Source organism: Protopterus annectens, chromosome 4.part0 (assembly GCF_019279795.1).
Source record: "Protopterus annectens isolate FY-2018-M chromosome 4.part0, PAN1.0, whole genome shotgun sequence".
NCBI classification, from domain to species: domain Eukaryota; kingdom Metazoa; phylum Chordata; order Ceratodontiformes; family Protopteridae; genus Protopterus; species Protopterus annectens.
This window is the reverse complement of record NC_056733.1, coordinates 257,257,313-257,269,626: the sequence shown is the minus strand read 5'-3', so window position 1 is coordinate 257,269,626 and position 12,314 is coordinate 257,257,313. Positions and strand designations below refer to the sequence as shown.

At 44.4% G+C, this 12,314-nt stretch overlaps 1 protein-coding gene across 2 annotated transcripts in view; it reads left to right on the top strand.

The window, feature by feature from the left end:
- FBXW8 (F-box and WD repeat domain containing 8) overlaps positions 1–12,314 on the top strand; it is a 1,953,337-nt gene that overhangs the window by 1,911,617 nt on the left and 29,406 nt on the right. For both annotated transcript variants that reach the window (XM_044068251.1, XM_044068250.1), the window contains one exon: positions 9,681–9,797. In XM_044068251.1, coding sequence (XP_043924186.1) covers positions 9,681–9,797 — 117 coding nt within the window. The remainder of the gene's footprint in view (positions 1–9,680; positions 9,798–12,314) is intronic.

Here is a 12,314-nt window from a genome sequence, read left to right as displayed (position 1 = left end):
GAGGCAATACAGCGGATCAAGTAAATAGAAGGAAGATTTCCAGATGTATTGCATATGGTGGATTTTTCAGAAACGCTACCAGTTCTGAGACCTGTCATTGCTATTAAAGGCAGAATAGAGTGGTGGATCTGATGTTTAAGAAACTGAATGAAGGAGCAAGGAGGTGTAGAGTACTGGAAGGAGAAACGAGTTAGTATACTGCAAGATGGAAGGAGGAGAGATTGTTGAGATATACAGGCTTCTCCTAAAGGTGAATCTGGAAAGGTAAATCAAAATGATGATAACATTTATGTTAAACTGACATGGGACTGGAGAATGGGCAGCTAGAACAGAGCAGTATGAAAGGGGACAAGGACAGAGCTGACAAAAAGATGGGCAAGTTAATTAAAAAAAAGGAGCTGGAAGTGTGGAAGAAGAAAAGACACTGATGTTCTGTAATGCCAGAAACTCAAAAGCAAAATATGAGAAGTACACGCAGTTTTATACCAGCTGGATATTGGGCAGTGCACACAAGCAGTTATATTAGCTAGATATCAGACAGTGTAGTGATGCAGTTGTTGAACCCCATTTCATTTCATGGCTGAAGTGCTTCTCTGTGGAGTTTGGATACCTGTCCTGTCTCCTTATGAGTTTTAGCTAGGTGCTTTGGTTTCCTTTCATATCCCAGGCACATACTGTAAGTGAATTGGTAATGATCGTAACTTTACATAGAGAGGTGTGTTTGTGTGTGTCTGTGTGTGTCTGTCTGTGTGTGTCAGACCCTGAATTGGATAAGTACCAGCTTTTAGGCAATCGAACGTGAAAGGGAAAAGGAGAGAGATGGTTCTGGCTTTGCAGTATTGAGGTTTTCTCCATGACTTTATCCTTCCTGACAGTGGTTTAACTACATCCTAGATGGTGGAGGAGTCAGCCAGGGGCACATGGGAGTAAGAGGCTGAGATCTTGGCAACATCCTGCAGGAGTACTGTGCTCTACAGACTCGATTACAGACCTAGCCAAGATGTGGTCATGCGCTAGCCAGTCATTGAAACTCACATTGAATTCAATTTGATGTAGAAGGGCATTTCACTCCTCTTGCCACCTAATTTGAGAAGCAAGCACAGGCAATTAATTAATAATGAACTCTTGGAACTCCTGCTGGATGACCACTACAATTTGCAGCTCCTTTCCCTGTCTTTTGGGGGTCTTCCATTGCCAGGAGTGAACATTAATGTTTGGGTTAGTGTAAGGGCAAAACACAATAGTTATGGGAAATAGGAGTAATACAACAAAAAAGAAACAAATAGCAAGAGTAGAGGGAGAAGATCCATGTCATCGAAATTTACCATTAACAGGAGATGGTGGGAATAGGGATAAAGGTCAGTTAACTGCAGATTACAGATTACCTTCCCTGTCAAGGATTGATATTAAAATAATAGCAAAGAGAAAGACATGGGGGGGTTCTAAATGAAAGACCAGCACTGGTAGATCTTTTACTAGAATCTACAACAGAAGCTGCCTTTAAAAAAGGAATAATTAGTAGAGCATATACAATACTGCCTGATAACTATAAGAATCAATCTGATGAGGTTAGAAAAGATTAGGAAGAGAGACTGGATAAGCAATTCACAAAGAAACAATGGGAAGATATATGTATGTCTCCCAAATATGGAATAAAATCTAGAAGATTTAGGATTTTTGCTTGGAATTGTTTAGGTAGATATTTTTATACCCCAAGTAGGCTCCAGAGAATTTTTCCTCAGGTAGACAGCAAATGTTGGTGGTGTGACGGGGAAGAAAGCAGTACTTGGGAACATATTTTCTGGGAGTGTGATGGGTTGGTAGACTTTAAAGATTCCCTGCGGAATATACTGTTGGAGATTCTGGGTGGGAGGATTGGTGTGGCAAGGAAGATAATTTTTCTGAGCTATGATACAGAATCAGAATTGCCTAGACATGGTAAGTAAAGCCTTGCTGTGTCTAATTATGGTGGCTGCCAAAAAGGCAATTACTAGAAAATGGAAATCAAAATGTAAACCAGCTATATTAGAAGTAGTGAATATAGTAACAGAGATAAAACGGACCACTACGCCTTTACTTCTTTGGGAATGTGTTCCATTGTACCTTTAACTACGTATTTGTAATATGGTCCACTGTGCCTTTAACTTTGTGAGTGTGATGGGGTTCACTGTACCTTTAATTCTGTGGGTGTGATGTGGCCCTCTGCACCTTTAACTGTGTAAATGTGATGAGGCCTGCAGACTTTTAGCTGTGTATATGTGATGTAGCCCACTGCCCCTTTCATGTGATGTGACCAACTATACCTGTAATTCTGTGTTTGACATGGCCTTCTGCACATTTATTTCCGTGGATGGGATGTAGTCCACTTTACCTTTAACTCTGCATGGGATGTGACCCACTACACCTTTAGCTTTGTGAATGTGATATGACCTGCTTCATCTTTAAATTTGTAGATGTGATGTGGCCTGCAGCACCCTTAAGTCTGTGGGTGCGAATTCCAGGGCTGCAGTTATGGATGCCAGCTTCCACAAGGTGACATGCTTGGGATTCTCATGTTGTGAAGGGTTTCACTAGGCCTTTTGATGCCTTCCATCATAGCATGGTTATTTTTGGTGAGCCCCCACAGGAGATGTTTCAGGAGCTCCAAGGGGAAGTAAGTCGGTCTCCACTGTTACCACTGTTGACAGTATGCATCATGCCCCCCCCCCCTTTTTTTTTTGCTGATATTGAAGACTGTATAATCATTTAAGAATAATGTAGTCAGACACTTAAAAAGACATGCCTGGAGACAGACCATGTTGCCTTCCAGTCTTCCATCAAAGTCTTCTCAGTGGATCTCTCTCCAGTCATCTCTGCAGCAGTCTTGACTATTCTTCTCTCTCTACACATGATAGTTGGTAGTTCTCCAGGTTCAACCCCTCTGAAGTACCATCACCTAGGGCAGGATAGCTACATGTCTGTTGAGAGTGCCTTCATGCTGCCATGCAAGAAGCTTTTACTATGACCACCCCTTTAGGTTCATAGGTAGGTACTAGGCTATTGGCCCTAGGGCCTATATAAGCCTAGCCAAATGGTACCCTGGCTTTTGCCACCCAAGAAAATTATTTTCCTGTGCCCCTATCAAGCAGAGCCACAGAAGTGATTCCCGGGGTGAATTTCCTATCTCCCATCCAATCATCAAGATTTTTGAAAAGTGCTAATGAGGAGCTTTGTTTGTTTGCCTCCAGGTCTTTACTGTTCAAGTCTGTGGGCTATCACCCCTCACCACCACCACCACCACCACCAGCATTCCCCAGTCAGCTTTTGTAAGCTCATTTTCAAGCATATGTACTTTCTAATGTTGTGCATACCCCCTTCTGAGCGTCATAGGAGGAGATCACATTCTAGAATTACATGGACCATCTCTGAAGCTTCCTTGTATAGCAGATTAGTTGTTATCACAGGAACTGCTGCTGCAGTCTTAATTCCTGATAATGTGAATCTCGGTAGAGACTTTCCTACCAGGTGAAACACAGAATGCATTTCTGCTCCCGCCTATTTCTTTTCCCCAAGAAGGTGGAAAGCCCCAACCACCAATTGTAGATCTAAGTTGTTTCAGCCTTCATATCACTTATAGTATATAAGGTTTTGCATGGATATTTTTCAGGGATGGTGCATATGTTCTCACGTATTAATTAGATAGCATTGACAGGCATGATAATTCTGTATTGATAAACCAGCGTCTGGGATTTGGGGCACACTTATTGATGTTCTTCATGTTTCACTGTTGCAGTCATCACATTTGGGTTATCCCTGCCAGGGTAGCCCTCGGCCGGCCTGAATACCAGAGACTTAGTATTTCTGCATCGGTTGCTGTTGCTTGAGGACTGATGTTAGGTCATCAGTGGTATAAAGGAAGGCAGCCAATGCCATTACATCAGTCTTTCTTGCCGTGGAGTCCAAAGCAGAAGCAGTTCGCATGAGTGCTGGTCAGCCGCTACCTGAGTTTCATTTCCGAATTGAAGTTGAAGTCTTCGAAAGATAAGTACCCCGTTGGGGATCCTTTTTTCTTGCACTAACCAATGTCAGAAAAGTTAATAATTTTCTCGCCTGTGGAAAGCAAATACCACACCGGGACTTCCATTCTTACTGCGTAACTTGTGTAGGCCCAGACCACAACGTTCCTCGTTGTCGCTTCTGTGCTTTGTTTAACGCCAGAACTATTTGTCGTCGGGCCCTTATTGTAGACAGATATTTCCGTTTACAGTCCTCGAATTCCGAGATGGCTTTGGTAAGCCATCCGACAGCAGATCTTCTGAAAAAGCATAAAGATAAAGACAGAGACAGACCGCACAGGACCAAACCTTCCAACGATGCTTCTGTTAAGCTGGTCGTCAGTCCTCCGGAACTCAGTGAGGTGCTTTCCCAGCCTCTGATGCCCACTTCAGTTAATTCACAGGCTGCTACCAAGAACCTTTCAGAGTCCGGTATGCCACAGAACTCTTCTTCTTGTAAGGATCCTGCGGTCATCTCTACCTTGGATGGGTCTGGAGCCACTGTGCATGCACCGGCTTCCGAGGAAGTCCTTTGCAACATCATATCCCTTCGATAGCTTGGCTGGTAGAGTAGAGGACTGTAGTGATTTCCCAAGTCATCCTTAGGTTGCTAGTTCAATTCCGGCTCGAAGGAGGTTATCTTTAATCCTTAGGCCCAAGGGTCGAACCATCCCTAAGTAACCGACTACGCATTCTCAGATACCTGCTCCCTTTCCTCAATCTCAAATGCTTAAAATGGCAGAAGACCTTATTATTCTGATTAGGGGAAGCCAAGTCACTTCCCTTAAAAAGGAAAAAGAGCTCTGTCTCCAGTAGTTTTGTCTGAACAAGAGTCAGATGAATCTGATACATCTGACTATGAAGACATGCAACCCCTCTCCACATATGAGGATTCTGATGCAGAGGAATCCATTACTTTAGCCACTCCCCCAGAGGATATTTCCTTTGGGGAAACCTTGTATACTTTAAGGGAGCATTTCAAATGAGAGAGTCAAGACTACCCACAGTCTAAAAGGAGACTCAGAGAGTTCCTGGACCTTCCGCAACACAGGCCCTTAGCCATTCCCCAGTCCTAGATGTGGTGGATGATGTCTTCCTTGAGTCCAGCTTGACTTTAGATAGGTACTACAGAGTCCCTGACTCTCACAAATATCTTTTTAAAAATCCAACAATGCACCCTGAGGTCATTACCCAAGGGGCAAGATGGATTAAAGCAACCTCAGCTAAGAATCCTACCCACTCAGACAGGGAATCCTGAGCACTGGACAGATGGGGTAAAAAAGTATATACCTCAGCAACTCTTGCTATTAGGGCACTAAGTTGTCAGTTCCATATGCTTAAATATCAGCAACATACCTTGGAACTCCTTAAACAAAAAATGTCCTCCTTTCCTGCATGGGCAGAATCTAAAGATTTACAGGAGTTAATGCATTCCGCCGGTCAAGTAACTAAATACACTTTGCACTGTGGTTTTGATGCCCTAGAAGCTTCTTGCAGGGAAGCAGTCACTGGATCTGTCATTAGAAGACTTGCATGGCTTAAGGAACAAATCCTGTCAGACCATATCAAATCAAAATTGTTGGATGCACCCTTGCACAAAGATAACTTATTTGGTACTAAAGCAGAAGAGGTCTTAAAAGAAGATGGAAGAAAAAGCAAAATCTATGCAGACTGTTAAAGAATTTCTTACAGGTACAGCTCCCTAGGTTCAGCAGGCATTTTCCCTCCAAGCACTGGTCCTTTCCTGTTCCTAGTAAACAGGGCCAGCCTAGGGCCCATGGAAACAGACCTCCCAGACAGCAGTCCCAGGGGTTGCAGAGATCTAAGCAGTAGACTGCCTTCACTTCAAAACCAGGGAGTTCTAAGCCACCCCCTTATGGTAAGAACTCAAACTGACTCACCCCCTCCCGACCTCGCCTCTGCCCACATTCATGTACCCCTAGGAGGAAAACTGTCCTTTTACTCAAGCAACTGGGCCACCATTACCAAGGACCATTGGATTCTGAACATTGTGTCTCAGGGGTACATATTCTCTTCCACACCCTTCCAACCCCAAAAGGGTTCCCAGATCTACCTCCAAGTCAGTGGGCAGGGGCTCAAAACCAAATCCATTCCCTGCTCTCCTTGGGGGCAGTAGAGCACATTCCTGCAGAGCAGATAGGCCAAGGCTTCTACTCCATAATTTTTCTGGTCCCCAGAAAAGAGGGCACCTGGTGCCCCATCCTCAATCTATCAATTCTAAACACCTTCCCAGTGATCCCAAAATTCAAAATGCTCACCCTCCAGCAGTTGCCACCCATGCTCTCCAAGGACGCTTGGCTAGCCACCCTGGAGGCCTACCTCCACATTCCCATCAGGGAGTCCTGCAGAAAATATCTCCTCTTCAGGGCAGGATCTCAACATTTTCAGTTCTCTGAGCTTCCCTTTGGCTTATCTACTGCTCCCAGAGTTTTCACAAAATGCCTGGCCATTGCCATTGCCTTTAGCAGACAAAGAAATATTCAAATTTACCCCTACTTAGATGACTGCCTCATTCAGGCAGCCAGCCAGGAAAAGCTGCTCAAAGATCTGGCCTTTGTAAAGGACCTACTAACCTCCCTAGGGTACACAATCAACGAAAAGAAATCCAAACAGGTACCCACCAAAAGGATAAGCTTCCTGGGAGCAAGTCTGGACACAGCATCCCAGATGCCATGTCTCACACCAGAGAAATGAATTTTCCTATCAGCTTACTTCTCTCAACTGGCCACCAGGCCCCAGCTTTCTGCAAGGAAATTCCTGCAAGCCCTGGGGTTCATGGCATCCTGCATACTCCACATTCCATATGCCAGACTGCATATGAGGAAACTTCAGTGGTATCTAAAGAGCCTTTGGTGTCAACACTCCCAAGATCTGGAATCTCTTCTACCTATTATTCCTTGCCTGAGGAAGGAATTTCTTTAGTGGGCAACAGTCTGCTCCCACAACAAGGGATTGCCCTTCTCCCCACTCCCTGCCACCCTCACCCTCACCACAGATGCATCACACTATGCTTGGGCTGCACACCTGGATGGCAGGTGCATGCAGGACCAATGGTACCCCCAGCAACTCCCCCTGATGATGGCTGTGCAGCAGGCCTTGATAGCTTTCAAACCCCGTCTCTCTCCAGGGGTTCTCCTGATCAGGACAGACAACACCACTGTGATGTGGTACATCAACATGCAGGGAGGGACTCACTCCTACCCATTTGCAGGCTGGCCATGACCCTTTGGTTCACAGCCTCTTCCATGCAGCTACACTAGTTAGCACAATACCTGCCAGGCTCTCTCAACTCCCTGACAGACCAGTTAAGCAGAAAGCATTTGGACCCCCATGAGTGGCAGCTCAACAGAAACACTTTCTTTTTAATAACTCAGAAATGGTGGACCCTGGAGGTCGACCTTTTTGCCTCCCACACCAACCATCAGGTCAGCAAATTCTGTACCAGGGAGCATGGCATGGAAAGTGGATGCACTGTCCTTCCGCTGGGTAAACCTCTCGGTCTATGCCTTTCCTCCCCTACCTCTCATTCCTAGGTTACTGCTCAAAATAAGGAAGGAAAAACCAAGGACCATTCTCATAGCTCCGGACTGGCCCAGACAGCACTGGTACCCCTTGCTGCACAGCCTGTCCCCACTGCTTCCATGGAATCTTCCTCAGATTCCAAACCTCCTAACCCAGAGGGAAGGGGAATTCATGCCCCCAATTGCAGACACTCAATTTGGCAGCTTGGCTTATACCCTGACACTTGACCAATCTGCCACCCTCAGTAAACAGGTTCTGGATGTTATCCGAGAGGCCAGATGCCCTAGCACCAGAAAGTCTTATGCAGACAACTGGAAAAAGGTTCTGCACCTGGATCCAGGCTAAGGGGGGGCAATACGGCACAGCCCTCCATCCCTCTCATTCTGGATTATTTAGCTGACCTACTACACACTGGTCTCTCTTTCTCCTCTGTTAAAATTCATGCCTCTGCTATTTCTGCTCAATTTCCCACTGAGCAGCCACTTTTTTCACACCCTCTGATTAAACAGTTCCTCAGAAGGACTAGCAACTTGAGGCCCCCCAGAAGGGCACCAACACCAGCTTTGGACCTTAACTTTGTCTTGGAAAAGCTCACCCTGCCTCCTTTCGAACCAGCTTATTCTGCAGAGCTAAATGTTTTCTCCTAGAAGACAGCCTTCCTCCTGGCCATCACTTCAACCAGAAGAGTCTCTGAGCTGCAAGCACTCATGGCTGTGGAACCCTTCATCATCTTCCATACAGACAGGGTATCCCTCAGAACCAATCCATCCTTCATGCCCAAGGTGGTGTCCAGCGTGGCTGTCAACCAAATCTTCTTTCCTAACCCTCAAAACAAGGGCAGAAGGATTCTGCACTCTCTAGATGTGCACAGACAGCTCAGTTACTATCTGGACAGGACTAAACCCTTCAGAAAGTCTGATCAACTGCTGGTTAGATTTGCTTCAGGGGCAGAGGACAAAGCCATCTCCAAGGAAACCATTTCAAAATGGATAGCACACACTGCATCCATTTCTGCTACAAATAGCATGGCAAGCCTTCCCCCAAGGAAGGTCAGGACACATTCCACCAGAGCAGCCTCCACCTCTGCAGCTTTCCTCAGAGGAGTTCCCACCAGGGATATCCTGAAGGCTGCTACCTGGACATCTGTTCACACCTTTACCAAGCATTACCACTAGCCTCTCTTTTCCAACTCCAGGGCAGGGTTTGCCTCTGCAGTCTTGCAGGGCATGCTAGCCAGCCCCTAGTTTCCTTGACTGCCTCCACCCATTTCCTCAGCTTTGGGAATCTACCCAAATGTGATGACTGCAGCAGTGAAACATGAAGAACATAGTACAGTTGTGTACACTTACCATAAATTTAGATGTTCGAGTGTATTCACTGTTGCAGTCCTGGTCTCCCTCCCTCCATCCCCCTTTATTCTCTTTCTCCTTTTTATTGCCATTCTTCCTTGTTATTCTCCTTTCCTTACAAGGTACATATTGGTATTTATTTTCCTCTGGTGGGGTTCTGCCACCAGAGCCTGACCTCCTAGTTTAGGTGCTCTTGACAGGTTAGGGCAATAAAAACTGATGTGATGGTGTAGGCTGCCTTCCTTTATACCACTCACGACCTGACATCAGTTCTCAAATGACAGCAACTGACACAGAAATACTAAGTCTCTGGTATTCAGGCTGGCCGAGGGCTACCTTGGCAGGGATAACCCAAATGTGATGACTGCAGCAGCGAAGACACATGAACATCTACATTTGTGGTAAGTGTACACAACTGTACTTTCTCTGCATTGCCCAGATGGATCTTTTAGCACTGAGTACTTTAGTATTGTTTTATTTCACTCTCAGGGTCTTTCCAAGTTGTATGTTATTGCAGAGATTTTTCCAGCAGCACACCCTTCTGGTCTGCTTCTTCTGACCTACTGCAAGTGTTTCTTGGGCTTTAAAACATGGATGCATTATATATAGGATTAATCAAATCTGGCCACAACAGAAAGATAAAAATACAAAGCTTGAACAGGCGTGAACAGAAGCTAAATTAATTGGTAGTTTCTGTGCAGACATTTAACTCCTTGGACTTTAACCAGATCTGTCTCTCATTTCCCTTTTCTAGGCACCCAGTTCGCCACATCCTTTTTAATGCACATACACTTGTCACAGCAAACATTCCAGATGAGAAGTGCCCCCGTGGAGCCAGTATTATGGATGATGACCTCACTGCACATCGCAGGTGAGTTACCAAGCTTGTTTCTGTTCGCCCTTTTACCACCTCTTACAAAAATAATTAATTTTCTCTTACACTCATTAAAATCTCTAGGAGACCCTGGAGAGATGGAGATGTGCTCTAGAGAGAAGAGGAATGAAGGTCAGCAGGACTAAGACAGAATATATTGTGCAATTGAGAGGGAGGATAGAGGAATGGTGAGGATGCAAGGAGTACAGGTGGCAAAGGTGGAGTTTAAATACTTGGGATCAGTAGTTCAGAGTAATGGTGAGTGTGGAAGAGAGGTGAAGAAGAGAGTACAGTCAGGATGGAGTGGGTGGAGAAGAGTGTCAGGAGTGATTTGTGACAGACCAGTACCAGTACCAGTAAGTGTGAAAGGGAAGGTCTACAAGAGGGTAGTGAGACCAGTTATGTTATATGGGTTGGAGACAGTGGCACTGACAAAAAGGCAGGATTTAGAGCTGGATGTGGTAGAGTTAAAGATGTTAAGATTTGCACTGGGTGTGACGAGGGTGGACAAGATCAGGAATAAGTATATTAGAGGGTCAGCTCAGGTTGGAAGGTTTGGAGACAAAGCCAGAGAGGCAAGATTACATTGGTTTGGACATGTGCTAAGGAGGGATGCTGAGTATATTGGGAAAAAGATGCTAAGGATGAAGCTACCAGGTAACAGGAAAAGAGGAAGGACTAAGATAAGGTTTATGGATGTGGTGAGATAGGACATGCAAGTGGTTGGTGTGACAGAGCAAGATGCAGAGGAAAGGAAGAAATGGAAACAGATTATCTGCTGTGGTGACCCCTAATGGGAACAGCAGAAAGAAGATGATGATGATGATGACTAATTAAAATCTGTAGTACAAGCATACTTCATGAATTTTAAATGTTGGAGTTCAGATTTCAAATCTATGGAAACATTGTAGTCAGACTTTTGCATCTTGTAACTGCATCGTCTTACTTTGAGAGGGCATTCTGCAGTGAGTAAAACACTTGAGTGCACACTTCTTTGCTGTGTCTTTCTCAACTCTTAAGGTCTTGAACTTCCATACACAGTGGTACACACATCCCATTTGGTTGTCTACTAGAGTTATGGTGAATGTATAGGAAGTCTAAATTCTTTTTTGCCATTTATATCATTTAGATTTTTATTAGCGTGGTTTGCTGGTATATTCCCATATTCACTGATGAAAAAACACAACCTTTACCTGAATGTCTTTGGCTCATGAGTCATGGCCACCACGCCAACTGCCTTTTTTGTTTGTGATCAGAGTTTAACACTGATAGTTGCTGCAGGTGCTGAGAGACCCAGCTTAATCCCAAGTCTGTATCTTCTTACAGAGTCCATTACATTCTCAGCTTACTTAGATTTCTCCCTCCACAGGGTAGTCATTCTCTAGCAAGCGGTCATCATCCCATATTTCTCCTGTGGACAAGAATAAGATTGATTGATGAAATATCCCTTGGCATAGACTCCTAGAAGTATGATCCAAGATTTAACCACAATATCCCCTTACTCATGAAGATAAGCAAATACTTCACACACAAGATTGATCACGGTCTGAAGCGTCCAGCTTGTTTTTGTGTCTGAACATGGGTCTAAGAGCTTTCCTTACTTTGCCTCCTTTTCCTTCCATCCCAGGTGATTGCGTGATTACTAGTAAGGGTTGAAATGGTATTCAGACACATTTTCATGTTATGATACCCTTAGCCTTTATTGTCCTCATGCAGGGCTTTGACATACCTGGGCAACATAGGCTGGAAGATGTCTTGTGTGGCTGTGAGGGCACACAGTTCAGCAGTTAGTTTTGATGTTGGCAGTAGGCCCTGCACCAGCCTGTTGTGCACTGTTGTCATTCCTTTAAACAACTGTCCACTATATATTAAGATGAAATTATGTTTGCTGTTAGCCATTCATATTACTTATGCTACCATCTCCTTGGGGAGGGATCCAACTGCTGGCTGATATTTGCTTGTCAAAGGTGACCTCCTTTCACTGAATCCTCAGCTGTGGTGAAGTCTGAAGCACTAAAGGGTCTCTGTCTGAGGAACTGTTAAAGACAAGGGTCTTCATCCCCTCTGTGTTCCTGGACTGAGGATCCCTCCGTTGGAGAAGCTGTTATGCTTATCAATCATAACATTTTTATTAAAATGATTTTAATATTCATGTTAAGATGGTCTCCTTTACATTATTTCTTCCATGAAAAGCATATAGTAATTGTTATCTTTGGGGGAAAGAAGGGCAGCCTTGATATATTTTACCAATTAAGAAGGTTGACCATTTGTATATTCCACTACTCAGTGTATTTCTTCATATCAGATATGAAAACAGATCTATGTTTTATTTCTTTTGGTCAGCATATGATTCAATTTTTGCCACCTTAAAGTTCCAAGATTTGAACTACTATACTTTTGCATTTGTTTGATGGAAGGAGAATGTGTTATTTATTTATTTATTGACATTTGATTACGGGAAGATTCAATTGGGTAAGAGCCCATTTTCAGCAGAGGCCTGTGGAGAAAAGCTCC